Source organism: Mchenga conophoros, linkage group LG23 (assembly GCF_057382185.1).
Source record: "Mchenga conophoros isolate Kocher_MC1m ecotype Shallow Benthic linkage group LG23, M_conophoros_male_GT1.1, whole genome shotgun sequence".
Classification (NCBI taxonomy): domain Eukaryota; kingdom Metazoa; phylum Chordata; class Actinopteri; order Cichliformes; family Cichlidae; genus Mchenga; species Mchenga conophoros.
This window is the reverse complement of record NC_140547.1, coordinates 9,875,560-9,897,374: the sequence shown is the minus strand read 5'-3', so window position 1 is coordinate 9,897,374 and position 21,815 is coordinate 9,875,560. Positions and strand designations below refer to the sequence as shown.

General features: G+C 40.4%; 1 protein-coding gene across 4 annotated transcripts in view; it reads right to left on the bottom strand.

Annotated features, from left to right (window-relative positions):
- The window catches only part of LOC146546690 (cyclin-dependent kinase-like 5), a 53,093-nt gene that overhangs the window by 19,829 nt on the left and 11,449 nt on the right, over positions 1 to 21,815 (bottom strand). For all 4 annotated transcript variants that reach the window (XM_085263648.1, XM_085263651.1, XM_085263650.1 and 1 more), the window contains exons 4-7: positions 4,106 to 4,151; positions 3,795 to 3,931; positions 2,667 to 2,787; positions 898 to 957 (exon numbers count right to left, since the gene is read on the bottom strand). In XM_085263648.1, coding sequence (XP_085119774.1) covers positions 898 to 957; positions 2,667 to 2,787; positions 3,795 to 3,931; positions 4,106 to 4,151 — 364 coding nt within the window. The remainder of the gene's footprint in view (positions 1 to 897; positions 958 to 2,666; positions 2,788 to 3,794; positions 3,932 to 4,105; positions 4,152 to 21,815) is intronic.

The window sequence follows — 21,815 nt, the reverse complement described above, 5'->3', positions numbered from 1 at the left end:
TTAATGATCTCACTGAGGGGGTTCAGGCCTATGCAGAACAGCAGTGGGGACAGAGCATCTCCTTGGTAGATCCCGCACTTGATGGTGACTTGTGCTAGTCACTTCTGCATATATATATATATATATATATATATATATATATATATATATATATGTGTGTGTGTGTGTGTGTGTGTGTGTGTGTGTGTGTGTGTGTGTGTGTGTGTGTGTGTGTGTGTGTATATAGATAGATAGATGGATAGATAGATAGATGAATAGATAGACAGCATATTTATAGTGTTTTTATATTGCCTGTGAAACCCTTTGAACCTTTACATGATATTAGGTTAAACAAGTTTAAACAAGGAGAAACTTTTCCCTCACAATTGGACATTTACTACATTAACCCAGCCATTCATTTCCAGTTTCTCAGAGCTCCGACTCCCCGATCAAAACAACACACAGTGAAAGTGACTGCGCGCGGCAAGACTCGGTCTGAAACGTAAACCTTCACAGCGGAGTCTGTTTGGCCCGTGTCTCTTCTCTCAATGCCTTTGGCTGACACAGAGCAAACAGCAGGTCTTCAGTCTCTCACACCAGATTGCCTGTGTGATTCTGGCCACGCCATGTTTTACGTTTCCCCCTGCTTCTGTTGTGGCGCCGCCAGACTGAGCTGAAGCATGATTATGCTCTTGTTGCCCAACACATTTCATTAATTGAGATGAAAGAAGAATGACCAGCCGCAGAGAGGGGAGGCGCACACACCGCTTTAGATAACCGGATGAAGCCTGCCTGCTGCACTCCTGAAGCACTGGTTTCAGCCAAATATAGTATCTGTTGAAAACACTCCTTTTACATCACAGCTCTGACTGTTTGAGCACCTTTCTTACAGCGCGAGGATCGAATAGAGGGGCTCACCGAAGTCACATAACTTGAGGACGTCATCGGAGCTGATGAGAAGGTTTTCTGGCTTTATGTCTGAGGAGGAAGAACACAGATGGAGAGTAAGCTGGAGAGGGGCATCATTATCATCATCGCTATTACATCACTTCCATCAGTTTCTGCCACCACACATTCATCTGTTTCATTGAGAGAGCGATTTGAATGATTACCCTTCAGAGAAATGGAATTTCATCAGCAAAAATGCACAGATTGGGGGGAAAAAAACTATAACCCATACACTGAATCCCTCGATAACATTGTCATATGGGTGCCTGGATATACTACAGGCCATTTGGATGCCTGCTCTGTTGCTCTCAGTGTGCCAAAAGCTCACATGGGCCATCTGGTTTCCTGCTCTGCTGCCACTGATTCACCAAAAGCTCTTCTAGTGAACAGTACATCGCTTAGTTATAATGCTGATAGATATAATGCTGAAGATGCTATGATATCATGGGGATTGACCAGGATTGATAGGTATGGAATGAGTATATTAGAGGCACAGCTCAGGCTGAGCGGGTTTGAGACAAAGTTATAGTTTGAGATGTTTGAACATGTGCAGAGGAGGGACAGTGGATGCAATGGGCAAAGGATGTTGAATAGGGAGCTGCCAGACAGGAGGAAAAGAGGAAACTCAGAGGAAGTTCATGGATGAGGATATGCACAGGGTTGGTGTGACAGAGGAGGATGCTAGGGACAGGGCGAGATGGAGGTAGATGATCCACTGTGGTGACCTCTAAAGGGAGCAGCCAAAAGAAAAAGATGAAACTATGAAGCTAAACAGATAGAAAGTGAGCCTATTCTGACCAAACACCTGTCTCACATAGTGATACGAACCATGAAGCTGGACCCAAAAATATTTAGATGTTACAGAGAGTATGATGTATCCCATAATATTGATGCTCAAAGTTTTAACAATTCTCAAATGTATTTTATATCAGTCTTCTGTATTTAAAAACATAGGAGGACTGAACAAATTAAAAAACACCAAATTGTGATGCACTTGGAAAATATTCATAGTAAGAAGGTAAAATTTTACATGATGCATCAAAGCTCCTTTTGGCGGCTCTCTTCTTAATGAGTAAGGTGACCATATCACAACAAACTGAACGTGGGACAAAGTGAGACGTGTTAATAATACTGAGAGGTAGTCAAATATATTACATTTAAATGCAACATTTCCAACTCTCTTGCTAATAAAAGATCTTTAGCCGTCTTTGGGTTTCAGTAAAGATGCATCCATACTCTCATACATGTTTTTTTGCACCATATCTTACAATTTTAGCCATTTTTAACCAATTATGAGACAGAAATATTGTATCACTTCACACCACATTTTCAGTCAAAATTTGGGATACTGTCTCAAGATGTGGGAAAGGAGGACAAGTAATAAAAGTGCTGTGCAGTCTCACATAAAGAGCACTATCAGCATACCCTATTCACAAGGGGTTGCCACAGATTTTTACACCAGATGCAACCCCAAAGGTATTTGTGTCTTCTCATGGGCTCAAACCAGGGACCTTTTGCTTGTTAGACACACATGTAAATCACTACACTATGGAAACCAGGTGATTCTGAAGGGCTCGTGTGGGAAATTTTCTCCAGTTTGGTGGATTTTATATGGAATGACCATGTTTTTTCTCCAGTGTAAGCAAAATAATGCTGCATTTGTCTTCCTGCTCTGGGGGCCTCTCCTCTATCGTACTAACACTCTGTACGCTATGTTCAGGTCAAGAAAAACGCCTTACCTCGGTGAACAATGTCATGCTTATGGCACCAGTGAATTGCTTTGATTAGCTGGAAGATGTAGCTGCGCGCTTTTTCACTCGGCACACCGTTTGGTAACTCCTCGAGCAGTTCGAGCATATTCTAAAAGAGAGAGGGAAAAAGACACAGTTGAAGAAATCAAAGCTGAGCTCTTTATTATCATGAGGGATTTGGGGGTTTAGCGAACGAATTCTAGGTTTAACCCTGAGTTTTCAGCATCGGGAGGACCCGTCCAGACCTGACCACCTCTGGTGCAGGTTGTATTTGAGGTAAGAGATCGACATGCTTTTTAAAGTGTGACAAAAGTCTGGTTTTTTTTCTGTTGGAGAAAAATGGTTCATATTTGAGAAACAATACCTATTTTTTAATTATCTATTTTGTGAATAGAAGGTTCATTAAGTGAGAACAATGCGTTGACTGCTTCGGGCTGCCATTTCTGAAGCTGTAATGCGTTTAATAGCTCTGGTCTAAAGTATTTTATTTTGAAGACGAGGACTTTTTTCTGCTTTTTACCTGATTTTGTGAGCAATTTTAAACAATTATAATGTTGAATAGAACTTAATTTAGTGATAAGCTAAGCCTCATATTTGCTGGCCAACTTGAAATTTGGATTTTGAGCAACTTACAGGTTTGAATGATGTTTCTTCTGGTTGTTCTTTACTTGTACCTTTACTAGTCCTACACATTCAGACCAGGTGTTTTAATACCACAGTGCTCTACAGCCTTTCCCTATCACACAAACTCGCCCGCTGCTGCTTTGGCTGCTGCAGCTCTGTTGCTTTCAGCCTCTATTATGTGTTTAACCTCTTTGTATTTTTTCAAATATTATAGTTTGCTGTTATTTTGGAAAATATCCTGCTCTGTTGCCAGTATACCTCCCTGTGTTTGTCATTCGTCATATGCTGCCAATGTTATCTCTTTCACAGCGAGGTTGGGAAAACCCTGGATTGAATTATTGAGCTGATAACCACCTTCATTCATCGTTCTGTTGATGTTACGGTAAGTGAAGCCAGAAGAAGAGAAGAGTGTGCTGAACTTGTTCTGCTACAGGCGACGGGTGAGAGTAACACCAGAGTCAGCGCAGGTATCGGCCTGTGGAGGAAACCTACCTTCTCCACATATTCGAAAACAAGGTACAGCTTCCCTCTTCGGCGGAAGGCTTCTTTCAGCTCAACAATATTTTCCTGCTTGAGCGTGCGGAGCATTTTGAGCTCCCGCAGGGTCGTTTCTTTGACCTCTTCATTTTCTGCGTGGAGGTGAGACAGACAGGAAATGAGGATCACACTGAGCTGCCATGTTGTGATAGATATGGGATGCAGCAGGCCAGTAGAAATAAAGGACGAGGACAGCCTGCATTACAATAGAAATCATAAGTGCTCTCTGATGAGGCCTGCCCATCGGGAGCGAAGAGCCCTCTTACCTTCGCTGTCCTTGAATTTCTTAATGGCCACAATTTCATTGGTGTCCTGCAGCAAAAACACAGAAATCAATCCTGTCATTGCATCACGACAGTGGAAAAACACAACAGTGAGGCTGACTCAAATCATGAATATTAGTGTTACTGCTGCTGCCTTTACTACTGCGTTCAGTAGTGAGAATAACACATTTTTGCATTCAGCTGTGGGGACTGTGGCTGAAAGTATATAAATTATTTAATCAGCAACACAAACAGATGTTCAAGTCCAAATCTACAAAAAGCATGCCTAATTAAATATCAGTAGCATTCACGTTAGCATGCAGGATGGGGATATTGCTTTGAACCTGAAACTGTGTTTCAAGCAGCAACTTTGAAGCTGGAAAAAAGTGAGAACGGACATCTGAACGTTTGCGAGGAAAGCTGCAAAATCGACATGACTTTTTACACATCCAAGGATGGAGCAGTCAAGACCAGTTTTGTTATTTCCCACAAAAATTATAAACCAAAGTAAGTGAGCCAATCTCTGCTGGGGAGTTTATTAGAGTGTTTGGTCAACTTTCCTGAGCTGATATGCCCTGAGAAAAAAAGAAGTGTTTGACAATGAGCCGATGGCTACTCGGCTCTGGATGAGAGTTGTGATATCTGCCCAGTTACTCATCTTTGTAAGCGGGATGAAGACAGAGTTGGAGATTTTGGAGGACCTGGCAGCAATGCACTCAGTGAAAGGGACAGGGAATGATTTGTTCATGGAGGTAAGTGCTTGCTTGGAAAGGCTTGAGCTGAAATGGGAAAAACTGGACTTTGTCCAAATCTGACACGGAAGAATGGTGGACTTTTGAAAAAGATACAAGATCAAGTGACTAAAAAGAACCCAGAAGTGAAATAAGCATTTATATTCTTATACACCGGGAGCTGTTTTGTATGCCAGTGCTAAAGATTAGAAGATGTTCTCTTTGGATCTACCATCATATGTGAACCAACATTCTCAGTGATGAAGTTTAACAAATCCAGATACCCTGTCCTGTCTGACATTGACTCTGACTTTAAGCTAGATATCTCTCACTTGATAAAACTGAACTGTTGTGGACCAGGACTCCACAACAGTCCATTCCTCATGTGCCCCCTTGGGAAAATTAATTGCCCAAGTCTGCCATAGACCCTCATATTAAAATACACACCTCAACCAATTAAATGAACATTGGTATAGCTTGATAGAGGCCAGTTTCTTTCTTTGTGATAACCTTTGCCTTCAATGTTCTTTAATGCATATTATCTGATAGTTATTTCTACAAACAGCCCATCTGAAAACTTATGAAGTTGCATGCAAGCTTTAAGACACCCTCAACTTTCTCAGACAGAAACAGGAACTGGTAATCAGCATCTTCAGAGATTTATACCGCTATCAGATCATGATGCCAGTATAAAGGTATAAAGAGTTTGTCAATCATTAATGGAAATTTGCTCCATTATCACCAACAATTCCTTAAATGCTACCATTTGCCTTAATTTTTATCTTCATTTTGGTCTTTAATATCAGAATTGATAACAAAAACATTAAAAAACTAAATAATGTGTGAAGCATGTTTCAAAAACTGTGTCCAAACCCATCAATTCTCTTCATTACTCTAACAGTCCTGGTATAATCACAAAGATCTCCTTCACTGGTGCATGCGGTTTCCTGCATATGGGACATAAAAAAGGTCCTACACCTTCACAAATTGAGGTTAGTACACCTGCATCAGCGCAGACTCAAGGTAGGAGGGCTCTGTAACCTACTTTAAAGGGGAAGATTTGTTGGTTTGGAGCAGCACTTAGTGTAGCGGGTTGAGAGTGTGCAGGGAGATGTTGTAGAGGCCAGACTGGAAAATGGGCCATTCGGTCTATGATAGTCTGCACCGTGCTAACTGAGCTTGTTAGCACCCAAAAACAGAAAAACAAGTTGCAAAAAGGCTCACATGGGGCTCAGGACATCCAGAAAGGGTCACGATGTGGATCTGAGAGGTTACAATGTTATTTAATCTGATTATATGTATCTAATCTCAAATTACACCAAGTTTCCTAGTTGAAATGTAAGCAAATGAAATCAATAAACAGGATTCATATACAAGAGTACTTACTTGAGTGATTAATAAGCGAGACATTTGTCTATTTTGAGATGACCATATCCTCATGAGAACCAGCCTATACATTTATGTCCTCTTAATGGACATTTGGTTTTGGTCTGTATCTTTTGACTTATTTGAGCTATCCTATTAACCACCGTTGAAGTCAAAAGAAGACATCCTGGCCAAGGACATCTCATGTGTTTGGGTGGCCTCTTTTAGCTGCAAATAGGCAAGACATCACAAAAAATTTAACTGAAAAATACTTGTTTCCTCGGTTCTCAGGAGGATATTGGGCATATCAACTTTCTGTGATGTCAGAAAAAGCATTTAGAGCTGCGCAAAATCTGAGCTTTTAGATCACAGTGATTACTTGTACAGACACTGACCTAATTATTCAAACTCTGGCCATGCTTTATATGAACAGTCTCCATTTTAACAGCATATATATGACAGAAAATAAAGAAAAGCAGAGAAGGTCCATAGAAAAATTGTAAATGGATCATTATCTGCAGCTCTAGTGCGATGGGCAAATCAAACGCTCGATGACTAGGCTTTGCTTTGTAATAAGGGGTCATACCATAGAAAAAACTGGGAGAATGAGTCACTGTTGAAGTGCAGCACAAACAGAACCAGTGTACCTGCAAAACTTTAAAGCTCAATAATTCTAAAAAGCATCTGTGTTATTTGTTAAAAGGTATAAGGTACAAAATTATCAACAATAAGTGGAGCAGAAGAAGAAATTCGGAACTCATCAACGGCAAGATACTTCTTGTCATCCCTTCAGGAAGTTCTCTGCGAGAGAGACACCCCGCCACTAGCCCCGTTTTTTGACATGTCCTAGTTAGGCCTGGTATTTCTGCCTATGGCTCAGAGCTGTGCTCCAGTTCCCCCCCACCCCTCCTTCAGAAAGCCAAAGGCAGCGTCGCACCACTACAGCATGGATCAGAGCGAACAGCCAGCACTCCTGCCAGCATCGAGAAATGCAAGATGACTCACAGCGGGGTCAGAGCACGCCAGCCTGAGTGAAGGAAGACGGCGAGCAGCAGAGACTAAACAACCTTTCTCATGTGTGAACCTTGATCACTAATGGAGGAAATTAGACCTGATCAGAAGCTACACATTCAGTTCAAAACATCAGGACGCAGAAAATCAGAAGCTTAAACTGCATGCAGGGATGGACAGATGGTGAAAGTCTGGACCGATGCCACTGTTTAAAACAATCTGCTGATTCTAATGTGGGACATTTTTTTGGGTTTGTTTTCCTTTAGATTTTGATTGTTGTATATTTCCGCTTTCATGACAGCGAAACGAAAAAGATCTTCTTCATCACTCAACTCTCATATAAATAAGGAACCTGGATTGAAGATAAAGTGAGCGATTACTTTAAAGGACACAGCAGATACACATCGTCAAAGTCTCACCAGCTTGCAGTTATTTTTAACCAGCACAAAAAAACTACATACATAAACCAGCAAATAACTCCAATAAGACGGTCATCACATGAATCATATAAAGTACATCCCCTAACTTTGAAATCATAAATATCGAAAAGTAGAAAAAAAACTCTCTGAAGCTGCAAGTTTAAAGATCAGCCATCAAAGATGTGGACCAAGGCCAGAACCTGCCCACCAAATGGTCTAATTTGGTTTATTGGATGCCTTTGCAAAATACACTGCTACTCTTTATCTGGTGATGTTGCCATTACACACAGGAAGTGTGAAAAATCGATGGAAAATTACAAGTATTTCTAGAGCTAAAGAAACTGTTTGGATCGCGAAAAATTTGTGAAGGTTTCTGGCCTTGCCTCTGTGAGCAGTACATCAAAAAGCAAGGTATGCAGTGACAACAAGCTCACTGAATGTGGAAAACTAAGACCACATCTACATGCCCAAGTGCACTGAGTTGCTTTCATGTGTATGGTTGATGAGATATTTGGATTAGTAAGAAGTTGAGCAAGTGGCCTGTGAGTGTATAAGTCAGAAAATAAGGGGGGAAAAAGCACCTTAGGGCCACTTTAAAATGACGTGTGGCCTGTTTATTTGATCTGTAGGTGTTTCAGTTGATTTTACTTCTTGTCTCACCTCAGTTCCACCCAGAGACCACTGCCCATTTCCCCCCCAAAACAACCTTTGAAAACAGCATTGTTGACATCTCTGATAATATAAAATGTTTTTCTGCACTCTCTGACACGGACACAGCAGCGTGCCAGTAAACACACACTTGCCACAGCAGAGGGAAGAAGCGCTGTATCGCACCAGCCCGAGGTCTCAGAAGTGGGTCCTCAAAGAGAACACTCCCATCATCTCCACCTCCGCAGAAAAACACCTAAACCACCCGGCGAATGACTGCAAACTTTCCTCTTTCTTTGCTCCAGTTCACACTGCATCACATCAGTCATTTAAGTCGGTTCAAGTTATTTCTGCTTCAGGTACAAATTGCAGCCAGAGTGATGGCAAATCCGGCACACATACACAGCGCTCGCTCTCATCTCTCAACTGATAACAGCCATCCAGGAGCAAATTATAACAGTCAAAAGAGTTTTGTAGTTCATTATGACAGCATGTTAATGTTGTAGGGATCGGCGCAGAACACCAGGCGCTCTGAACCTTTCTGAGTTGCCTTTTATTTTAAGCTTTGTAGGAATTCCCATGTGGCGATGGACTGTGAAGCTCATTCATGTGAGAGAGAAACCAAGCTGGGTAAATGATTATTTACTACGAGCACAGTCCCTCTCCCACCGCCCGGATGGCACAAACACCTGTTTGATGTTTCCTAAGGCCAGGTACCATAACACGATGATCATCACCAAAAACAGCAGCGTACAAAAGGTCGGCTTTGGATATAACAGGGGTAGGCAACCTTTTTGATGACGAGTGCCATCTAAAATTTCCTCAGAAGTCAATGTGCCATATAATTGCATTAGCAATAAATTTAATAACGCTGTATATCAACAGTTGCTGCGCTGAGCGGAGAGCTCCTGAAGCATTTGAAGTGTTGGAATGTGGAAATTTCAACATCGCTTGAAAAAACTGACAGCTAGCAACGTCCGTCTCACCAGTAGGCTAAGTGATTTTTAGCCAATTACAAGTTGAATCTGATAATTGGGGTTGTTAGCTAAGATACCATCATTAAGAAGCGGCACAACTTATGTGTCTATGCGAGCTAATTTGTGATGTGCACCGCTGACCCGGCCATTCATTTTTTAATGCACCCTCTCAGATTAGTTCACTGCGTGTCGTGTCCAGGGCTGGACTGGGACAAAAAACCGGCCTGGGCATTTTGACTAGAGACCGGCCCACTAGGTATTATAGGAAAAGCCATAAAGCCTTTGAATGAAAACAAACGCTGTTGTGACAGTGATGTACACTGTCTTGTTGGTATAAAGATAAAAACTTTGGTTGTAAGATTCAGATAATTATTTAATAAAAGCGAGACATTTTAAATGAGAATAAGAAAGAAAAGCATTTCTTTGTGCCCACCTTTCCCTGTTAATGCCCTACCTGGTCCCCTGGCAACACTTTGCTAGACCCGCCCCTGCACAGTTACCAGCTGTCAGCTACATAAAAAAAGGATCCTGGTGTTATTTGTCTCTCAGAAACAGTTCATAACTTCCCTTCAACCCATTCATGTCACCTAAAAGGTAAACCTGTTTCTCCATCACCTGTTCAGCTCTGATGATTCAGTAAGAACATCTCCTGGTTTCATCTTCATGTTTCCCTCTCACCAGATAAAAAAAAAGATATCATGACCAGCAGCTTTTACGGCTGTGGCTCCAGCAAACATCAGCTGATACTGGAAATTAATATTAAATAAATCCTAACAACAGCTGACGTCCGCTGGTTTCCTCTTTCTGGCGCAAAGTCGGCGATAAACAAACAAGAGAGATCAGCTGATCAATGATCAGTTTCATGATTGAACGAGAGAAGAAGAGGCAGCTGCAGGTAAAGACACAGAATAAATCCAGCTTTGTGTCTTTTTCCATGCCAACTGAAGTACGGGACAAACTATGTTCCTTTTCAGCTCAATATGAAACGCATAATATTTTCTCTGAATACGGGACAATTCCGTTTTTTATGGCACGGTTGGCAACTTTACTAACCAACCTTGTGAATAAAATAAAGTTCACTATCAGTAACATCATAGCACCCACCCAGCTGTATAGAAACTCCGTCATGCTAGCTAGTACGCAGTACGAGTTATTGTAACTGACTGTAAAAACTCAGCACAACGAAAATAAACTCCAACTAAACTTGGTTTATATCTGACCCAGACAGACTGCAGGTCATAACTTCTTACCTGAAGTTCAGTTCACCTGACACTCGGACCGGCGGCCGCCTCGGGTCTCTCCTCCTGCCTCCCCTTTCCCTCATCCACCTGGCCTCTTGTGGCAGCTCCGCCATATCCGCCACCAAACGAGTTATTTTTACACATCTGCCAGCATCTGGCCAATCCACCATCTTTCATTGTTTATACGGTTACTAAAAAAAAAAAATCATCGGCCCATAAAAACGGAAGATCACCAGCTTTTGTTTACTTTTAATTTCTGGCCACACCCGAACCAGAAATGCAGCAGCTGTTTGTTTCGCCTTTAAAAACATCTGGAAATATACGGCGCCTGTGATGTCGCTTTGGTTGTGATTAAAGCTCCCACTGTGGGATTATTTTTCACTTCCAGACACTGATAAATCGGTTTTGTAACTATGCAAATCTCACCCACTGGAACTGATAAAAGACGTCAAATTAAATTAAGTTATTCATCGTTCATAATCTTGATTAAATCAGTCATCTCCTGTGTTTTCCACAATTAGTCAGTGGAGGATGCAGTCATAACTCTGCCGTGTTACTTTGTGCATCATTTTTCCATCTGGTTTGAAGTGTTTGCTGCCGATCTTCTGTGGCAAACTACAACACTGAACCCAGCATTAGGAGCATTGGTTTTGTGTCACAGGCTTGTAAAGCTTCATATTATTAGTGTCAAGATCCCATGCTCAACTGTCCAAACAAGGAGATCAAACGTGAACCGCCAGGCTGTGAGATTTGGTAATAACAGCTCTGTAGTTCTCCGTGATGATAAATGCTCCAAGTGCAAAGCCAATAAAATGTTCAATGGTAGCAGAAAAATTACCCCAAAGCAAAGCGAGAGGCTGGTGAAAAATGTTTAGGTTGCAGCTTTAATTTTGCCCCAACAGAACTATTGATACTGTACAAAGAGCCAGAGTTTTCCTTCTTTGGCCCAGTGAGCACCTCTGTACAGAAGGCTGCTGAGCCAGCACTTCAGACAATGCAGGGGACTCTAGGTGATGTTCAATGATAGCCCCTCACGTCCCTGGAGATAACTCCTATGGACTATCTAAAAGGCATAAAAAAGTAAGAAGGACCTACGCTAAAAGTGTCAATCAATCCTCTTTCTTCATTTTAAAATGCAACATCAGTCCCACAAATCCTTATACAGCCTTTAGCTGATCCAAAACACTGAAAGTAACTGAAATTAGATGTGATATTTCTCCCAAATTAGTTTTTCTTCATTTAGAAGTTCAATCTTTCTTCTCACATTCAAACTCCTGAAGGATAAGTCTCCATCAAGACCTCGCTGTATAGGTGCATTCACATGTCTCACTGTTGGAGATTTCACCAGCTCTGATTGGTCTGTTTGGTAATATATGGTGTAGGTAGAGTAACCCGAGGAGTCCTTGGACACTTTATGCTGTCTTCTTTTCCGTCACACCGCAGCAACACAGCAGATGTCTGACCCTCGCTGAACCTGGGTCTGTTAGTTTTCTTCTTGTTAAGGAAGTTTTTCCTTAAAAGTGGGGAGTTTTCCCTCCCCACTGTCACCAAGTGCTGCTCAAAGGGGATTGGTAGATCATTGAGGTTTTCTTTCTAATATTCTGTTGTTTTTACTTTACAATAAAAAGCAATGAGGTGACTGTCGATGTGAATTGGTGCTGCATAAATTGAATTGGATTAAGGTTAGCTGCAGGATAATGATTCTGTGAAATAAAATGTGAGATTGTCCTTGGCATTATTATTGTGCCTTCTGCCAGTGAAGACATTTACTGTTTTTGTTTTGTTTTTGTTTTTATTTTTACAGCTTTGAAATATGTGTTTAGACTCCGATAGCCCTAAAGCCTTGTCTCCTTTCTGAGTTTCAGTAAAATAACCTGCTGTTCAATATTTATGAGCACGAAGTCCAGCATGCACAGTTTCACCTGCGATCGGAGAGCAAAGCAGAGAAACCAGGTCAAAAGTGAAAAAATGGCCTCCACTTGAACAAGGAGTCAATGCAGTAGTGTAAATAAAGCTGTTAGGTTTGTAGCTTGAACCTATTCGCTGGAACGTTAAGACAATATAATTACACTGCAAGCAAGACGCAAGTAGGCAAACTTCTTCATGGTACTCGTGCACGGGAGAGAACCAGACAGAGCGCCGTCCCTTCGCTTGACCCCAGTAGCTCTCGTCCGTCCTCCCATACACTGTCCTTTTATTGAGGTTACATGAATATGCATAGGTTCATTAATATATAACGTCTACATACACAAAGAGTACCTTGTGTGTGTGTGTGTGTGTGTGTGTGTGTGTGTGTGTGTGTGTGTGTGTGTGGACTGCTGATCAAAGGATCAAACATCCTTGGTCAGGAAGAGGGTAGCCTCCCCCTCCCCCTAGATGGTTCATCCTAGATAACATGGTGAGGAAGTCCTGCAGTTCATCTAAACAAAGAGCACTTAGACTAGAACAGACGCAACTACGTTAATCCTACCATAAAACAATAAGACACGGTATGACCTCTCATGCTCCCAAAGTGCTGTCTAATACACACAAAGTTTGCAGACTATCAAGGATCAAAACCTCTACCAATCTACAACTAATTACAAAACTCTAAGCATATATAAGTAAATATTTCTAAGCATAAATGACAATCAACAATACAAATCTAACAAAAGCTTTTGCATAGCCTTAGTTGGATTAAACATGTCACCATAAAGTGAAAGAAGCATAGAAAGGTTTCCTTTTAAAATTAAAACTTTCCTTTTCGACAGAGCTTATAGTGAGGGCTGAATCAGGTGACCCAGAACTATTACTCAATCATCCTGCTATTGTCTCAAATTGCTGGTGCACATCCTATGATCCACTGAGCATCTCTCTTCCTCTTTTCACTTCTGTATGTTCCTCTTCTCGCTTACCTCAGCTGTTTGAGGTTGATGGATGCTCCTACCTGTGCTGGGTTCTTCCAGAGGTATCTTCCTGTTAAAATGGAGTTCTTCCTCCCCACTGTCACCAAACGCTTGCTCACCGGGGTTCTCTCTGTGACATTAGCGGCTTTACGTGGGCCTTATTTGTGATATATTAGTACTTTTCATTTGCCCAAGACAATAACGTCACTGTTAGACAATCTGCTCGCTCTTAGTTTGAAGGTTCATTTGCTGCTAAATGAGTGCTTGCGAGTGCATATGCCCCCTCCGCTTTGATACTGCCACAATGCAATCCTGTGGGAAACTCTGAATATTGTAGGGTGTTCACCTAACATTATGCAGCACTTTAAAATGACAGCTGATCTGGCACTATTTAAATAAATAATAAGTGAATTTAATCCTAACATGCACTCTTGCAAAGTAAACTGGGTTGGCTTGCTTTATGGTACTAGTGAAAAGTGTTTGTGCAGGGCTGGGCAATGACTGAATAAATGGGGTCAAGGCAAAAGCTAAAAGGAACTTTAGGTAAATGATTCACTAAAACTAAACTGCATGTTAAAGTCGGCTGAAGCCAGGTAGTGCTTTCTGTGCACGTTGAGCTCTGTAATGTATAAACACGTGACAAAAAGAAAAAGCCCATATCCAGGACGTGCGCACACAAAAGGCTGCACCAACCGGTGGGCCAAGCCTGGCGGTCTGCGCTTGACAAAGCTTCAGATTTATACTTTAAATAGCCTCCATCTATCAGGAGACAGTTACAACTTTAACATTCAGACAGGAAACATGTGCCCCCTCTACATCTCTCTCTGTCTTTCTCTCTCTCTCTGGCTCCTAATAGGACCACATAGGCAAGTGTTCCACTCAAGGTGACCCATTTAATGCTGTGAAAGTCCTGTTTTTCCTCTTCTGTCCCAGTTTCTGTTCACTGGGTGCAAAAATAACTGTTCGCTTCAAATGGGGCGGTAGACATTTTTTTCCCACTAAATAAATCTAGATGTTATTGACAGCTTATATGGGAGGGAAAAAAATTACTGCATCAGTTCAATTATTGGCGGAAAAAGCACCAGCAGTTATATAATCTCGAAAAAAAAAAGAAGAAGACTTGAAGCAGTACTAAAATAAAAGATAATATGAAAAAAATGATTAAGATAGGACAAACAACAGATGACTGCAGAGTGGTCGTGACTCACTTGATGCTACACGGCAGCTCCTAAAACACTGATGGGCCTGTTAGATCTAGTCAATACACTAATTGCTAATTTTTGAATTGCAGCATGGCAAGTTACAGGCAAAGGCAATGCAAACACGACTAATCTCCAGCAGATAATAGGTTTCTGTCTCAGTAGGCAAAGTGACACAGCATTAAAGAGTAAATTATCCATGAATCACACAGCAAAAAAACGTCTTAAATGACTCTATAAGCTAAATATGTTTGAGCACCACGTATTACACTTGTGGCCACAACCTAATTAGACATCACACCTAGTGTTACTCCTTCACAGTCTACTTTCTAGCATGAAGCCACAGTGCAAAAATACAAGGGTGCCAGATTCCGGTCAGATGTGGAGGGTCAAAAGGCAAAAAAATAAATAAACGTGCTATTCTGAGAGTAACCTCACAGTTTAAAAGCATATGCTTTCAAAGCCAAAGCCGCCACTGCTAATTGCTTCTGTGCACTCAGAGGTAGGTATTAAACAATACCCACCTCTGTCATGGAAACAGCATGACATGAACTGGCATGAAAAAAGCTTAAGGTGAATTAACACAATAGGCAAAATCCCCACTAAAAGTGCCGTGTTACGATCTAAAAGTCAGGCTTTGTGTTGGTTAATGATATGGGGAAAAAAAGAAAATCAATCAATCAACAGCCAGTAATGCAAAGATTTAAACCTGCAGCTCAGCAGCGTCAAACCTGGGTTCACTAAGGCTTATATAGTTTATACCCTAATAAAATAAACAGATAAAAATCTCCTGGATTATACAGGGTGTATCCAAAAGAAATCATCGTCGGATTTGTGCTTTTATTCCACAGCCATTCACTGATAACAATCGAGACATGCACTGTTAGCAAGAGGTTTCACATGGTTGCTGGTAGGTAGCACAAGTCATGTTCGCAGAAGTATGGGACAAGTGTAACCACTGTATGGATATATGCCGGGCGTCCAGAGGTGGACAAATGGAGGACCTGTGGACATTGTAAGTTTTGTATGGAAAACTTTATATTCAGACATCTATTTTAAAATATACCAGAGGCTTCTTTCTATTGTTTTAAAAAATATAGCCTTTATAGATGGGATGATGCCCCATATAGCCTTGGCCTTACATCATTTAGTCATGCATGACTGCTGGCAGTACATGTGGGGTGGCAAAGCACAATCTTTAGTTAGTTCAGTCAGACAATCTTGGCATATCAACTAATATCCCAAAGCTAAAGTTGATCTCTTTATCCTCTTATACACTACTAAAGCTGCTTTAGTCTGCCCATAGTTGCTGTGCACCTGCAAGCAACTTTGCAACCCATCTCTTCCTTTCACACGTGATGTCACTGATGCTTGGACTAGTGTGTGCTCGGTTCTCGCTGTTGTATGAAGGTAAGTATGTTGTTCTCTGAACCCGTGTAAATATAAATGAGCGTAGAGTGAAATAACAATGTTATTTGGTCCTACTGTGGCCCTGATTGAGGTGCTTTTCTATTGCAAACACATCAAAAAGCAGTTTAATGCGAATAACCCCACACAGCCCGTGTTTAAGAACCTTTTTAAACATTTATTTAAAAATTCAGCGTCTGAGAGTGGGAGACATTTTAGTGAATAATTTACTCTTTACTAAAAAACAGAGAGCAGATAGATGTAAAACCTCACTGTGGTACAAATTTGATTAAAATTTTATATGTATGCTCTAGTCATCGACTTGATTGGTAGCAAAGGCACCCACAGTACCACGGTAGCTGGCACCCAAGTCTTGAGCCTGAGGCTGCAAACAATACACCAAACATTCATCTTAATACCAAATATTTTAAAACGGCAGTGAGGTGGCATTTGCTGCATTAACAGGCTGTGATATATGGTCTCACTCGGCTGTATCCTAGTGAAAAATGACTGACTGATCCTCCACCATTTCCTGAACATATTCGCTAAGGACGACTTCTTTTTGGCATCAATCTCCGGCCCTCGGGGGTTTTATGAACCTGAACCATGCCAGGAAAATACAACCCCACGCCACAGTGGAGCTGCCAGGAGCCTTCACCATAAGAAGCAAGCATTGTGCCCTGGCATGTGCCACATATGTTCGTGTTCACTTGCTATTAACAGGATGACTCATGTGATCATGTGATGCTTTCTGCTACTCAGTAGAACATTCGCTCTGTTCTTAACCCTCAGATCACAAAACCTGTTTCAACCCAATTCAATTCAACCCATGCAAAGCATTTATTATTGTCCGCAAAGTTTCCTCATACTAATTAATGAAAGTGCCAACTTACTGCAGGAGGGAAATTAATTTACTTGTTTACTTAGCTGTCAGATCCTTCTTGCATGTCAAGTAATGCATGGAGATACCTGTCAAAATCAACTTAAGCCTGTCTTTCCCTTTGATTTTCATGCCAACATATCATTAGCATCTCTTCTCATGGCTCAAAAACTGTTGGACAATTGACTGACAAGCAGTTTCAGGGCCAGGTGAAGCCTGCACCCTTGTTATTTCATGACAAATGAAGCAGACATAATATTTCAAGTTGATTCCAGACGTCAAATTTGTACTTAAGAGTTTTTCATTCTAATTTTAAATTCAAAGTCTAAAGAGATAAGGTGCAAATGCAAATGTGCGGGGTCATCATTAGGACAACAACAAAATCAAAACAAAAACTTTACGAGCGGCCACACCAAGAATCTGGTACATTCTTAAAAAGAATGAATGGACTGGCTCAGCAACACTAAAAGGTCCAAAAGGCCACAGAAAACAATTAAAGTGCATGATAAGAGAATTATTTCCACAGTTCCAAAAAATAGCATCCAATCAAGTCAAGAACACTCTCAGGGAAATGTCAAGGTTTCAAAATCTACAATCGAAAGACGCCTTCATGAATGGAGATACAGGTGCTTTAGAGGAAGGTGCTAACCACTGGACAGATGAAACTGAGATGAACTTGTAACAGAATTATGGGAAGAGGAAAGTTTGGAAAGGGAGAGAAACGACTCCTAATCCGAACATACCGCATCATAGTGGAGGAAGTGATATAATGCAGATATGTATGGCTGCCAGGGGAACCGGGTCACCGGCGTTTATTCTGACTGCTGATAAAGTAGCAGGATAGAGGGTACGGTGCTATACTCTCAGCTAGAGAACAGCAAGAGTGAGTTTTAGGACAGAAACTCTTGGGCTGCTTGAAATGGGATATTCTTCAAAGGCCAAGTCAGTCACCTGATCTCAAACCCAACAAAGCATGCTTTTCAGTTACTGAAGACAAGACTGAATGCAGAGAGACCCAACTGAAGGCAGTCGCAGTGAAGGCCTGCAGAGCATCTCAAGGGAAGAAACACAGTAAAGCTTAATATGTTCAATTTGCAATCAGTGACTACAGGGAGCAATCGGCTGACAATTTTCATCCATGTACTAAAAACGACCCTTTCAAATAAAATAATGATAGGTTTACCTTCTTTTTTTTTGCCGTTCTTTATTCCAAAATTTCACAGCTGCAAGTCTGAAAGTCAAAAATACACCTGATCTTACTACAGGAAAAGAGGCTTGCCAGGAAATAATGTCACAACTGTGGACTTCTATATCCTGCATAATTTACTCCACATTATATAACAGTATGAAAGCTAAATATTCTGTGCAACTCACACAGTCTCTGGACTCTTTTGAACTGAAATGCAAAAAAATGCAAAAAAAAATGCAAAAGAAAAAATCATGAAGCATTTATGTCATGTGATCTTGAGCGCTGAAATGAATAATGAAGCAACTGTAAAATGTTACAAAATACAGTACGTGTTTTAAATTTAAATATGCCACTGCTTAAAAACTCAGCTCATTCTAAAACTAGCTGCCCCTCTTATTCACACTGTAGTTGGAAAAGTAAATCTTTACATTTTTATAGCTGTGCTTGTCTTATTTCATAAGGGTTAGGAGATTAAAATGTTGTTTTTAGTATATTGTACTAACTTTAAATTATGTTTCTGAACATGTGCAATTTACCTGTGCATCTGTCACTAAAACGTTAGATGTTTTTTGAATGAAGGTTACAGGAAATGAGAAAAAAAAAGAATTTAATGACATTATTTGGTAATAAACACCTCACACCTGCTGTTTCTGTGCTTGTTCATCATTTATTCTGTCAGCAGTAATGTGATTGTACTTCATACATGGCCTATGCAGGCATAACGGGCCAACGTAACATCCACAAAAACAAACCAGGTGGTTTTAAGTTATGTTTTGACGTGGAAAACAGCCGCCTGTTTGTTGATGTTTTTGTAGAAGAGGAAGATGACACCTCACGCACTCATACCTGTGCTGCTGTATCCTTTATGCTGCAATCATTGCAGACTCCTAAGACATACAGATCGTATTGATGCTCTGACAGGAACACTTTCCCTGAAAGGTTTATTGATATTTGACAAATAAGTCTGTAGTGATGATTTTTGCTTTCTATCTTTGTGGACACGTCAAACCCGAGTAGCTCTGCATCTATTAGCCATAAAAATTATAATTTGTGTTATTAGTCTGAAAGCACACAGGGAGCTGAAACTAAAAAAGAGGAGTTTGAATACAGCAAAATGTTTCTTTGATCAAATGTTACAGCGAAGAAAAAGCAGCTGAGTCAGGAAATTTTAGTCACACTGCAAAAATTTACATGTTGTTTTAATGTTAGCTTATAGTTACGGCTGTAAGGTAAGCTAAAAGCTAAACTAGACCATTATTTTACATTTTTGTGAGATTTGTAGAAATATCTGCAAGAATGAAACTGAGACTTTATTATTTTCTCTGAACATCCAGATGTATTTTCTGACGTTGAATACACTTTACTGCCAGTATCTGTCACATTCAAGCTTGTGAATAGATGGTAGATGTGAGTTGGCTGTGTGGTAAGCAGCTTGTTGTAATCATTATGTTGCTTCATGAGTTCTTTATGTGGACCAGACTGTACGTCACTGAATATTTTCAGTGAATTAAAGCATGTCAGTGTCTGACCTCCAGTGAAACTGAGTTAGACACTCGCTGGTCTAAGATGCAAACATGCTTTAATAATTATATATCATGTCTAACTTCACAACTTTATTAAAAAATAAAATGTTTTGCTTGTTCCCATGGTGTTAATTACATATGAAGCATCATGATTATCCGATCTGAATACATTTTTATGTGAAATTCTCAGTTTACATCGTTTTACACATGATGTGAATTTCTTAAAGACTGATGCTTTTGTGGCTTATTAGGCGGTTTAAATTCATTATTAGTAACTAGTAGTATGAGAGGGTGTGTTAATAGGAAACCTGTGTTTGTGACTCTTCCCAGTCATGTGATTAAAATATCTTTATGAGACATTTTAATTTGCGAAATATAAACCATTTCTTTCTGCACAGTTACAAAATGAAAGCAGCAAATGGCCTGCTGGGTAATAGTAACTAACAGCCTGATGGGATGGGGGAACAGAAGAGACCGGAGACGCCCCAGAGAGGAGCTGTGTCTGTTTCTGCCAGCTAATTTTTAAAAAGTCCCAAAAGGAGTTTGTCTTGTCATCAGTTATATATAATTCCGTATTTTGTGATGAGTTTTTGTTTCTATTTTGATTTGAATTCAGTTTCATTTCAGTTTCTACAGCACATTTGTTTATTTTAGTTACATTTTTGTTTTAGTTCTGTTTTGTGAGTCTTTCTGAGTGATCCATGTTGTTTTTGTGTCCATGTGTTTCCTATGCAGTTCAGCCATGATGGAACCAAACATGATGGGACTTTTGTCATTCCCTCACATCCATCCTAGTAGTTTCAACAATTTAATGTCGGAATCTGCCGACATTTGTGAGTCCGTTGTGATTATTTTTCGTTATATTGAAAAGTTGATTGTTATTCTTTCACAGACAAATTGAAAAACTGCTGCAAAAAATAGCAGGAAGTGCAACAGTACTGAACAGGCCAATCACAGCAGTTGCGTCTGCGCCATGTAGCTATATTTCTACGACTAATGCCTGATTTAGACTCCTGCAGAAAATGAATGTCTTAACTTAACCCTACACTGTAACCTTCCACACCATTCAGCTGTTGCAGTCTTTGTTTTTAATTATTATAATGTGGAGGGTGTTTGCCAGGGTTAGGATTTAAGAAGTTTGTAATAAATGTTACAATATAAAAACAACACTCAGTGAAGGCACACATACTTCAATAAAGATGTGCTCCAAAGCCTCATCAGACTGGGTGTGTTGACAAATCTGGGCATATTTCATATAGACTAATGTAATTATTCGCTCACACTGCCCAGCTGTAGACACGTTTTATTTTATAAATAAAGTTTTATTGTTTCAAGTTCCATCACAGAGAGGAGAAGCTCCAATATGGAGAGCGGACAAGCTGAGTTTCTTTAGTTTCTTCAACCCCTGCACACACAGCATGAAATATTACTTAACTGAAAACAGCTTTGAATATCAATATTTGATTGATAGAAAGGTGCACAAGGTCCCAACATGACCCATGACATTTTTCTGAGTCATATATCGTTTGCATATGTCTGTGTTGTGAGAATGACTCATTTAAATTCACGTGAGTCTGACTGGAATCCAATTAAAGCATCGAGCTGACGCCGCTGCATTCAAGGGCCGTGACTTTTCATGTAGAAGGTCAATTTCTTTATAATTGACGAAAACAGATAATTCACTGCTTCTAACTGATTATTATTAAAGGAGACATGACCCTCCTGTCCATCTTTTACCTCTTTTTTGGTTTGATTGTCTTTAGAAATCAGTTCGTGGGTGTGTAGTATAAGAGATGTTCTCTGCTTAAACAAATATTCTGCACTGCTATGTTTAAATTCCTGCTTCCACAGTCCACACACTGTCGCGTGCTACAAAAACACCAGTGTACAAGGCCACGCAGAGGCCTTATCCAGGATTTAGATTAGCTTTCAGAGAGAAGCCTTTGTATTTGACTCAGATAAGTTTCAACAAAGAGTTTCATTTGTAAGTCACCCCGTCTCAGAGTTTAGTGGGAAGTCTTAAAACACAACACATGGCAAACAGAAAGTGTGTCACATGTTTATCCCCAGTTTTAACCATTTCTTCTTCCATTAAGGTTCTCAGTGATAGACTTCAATATAGTATGGGTATTTTATATATTAGACGCCAGTATGCACTAGACTGGTCTGATGACGTTAAGGTTTGCGGTTAAATATAACACATCACTCATTTAGAGCAAAAACACAAGCTCACGTGCA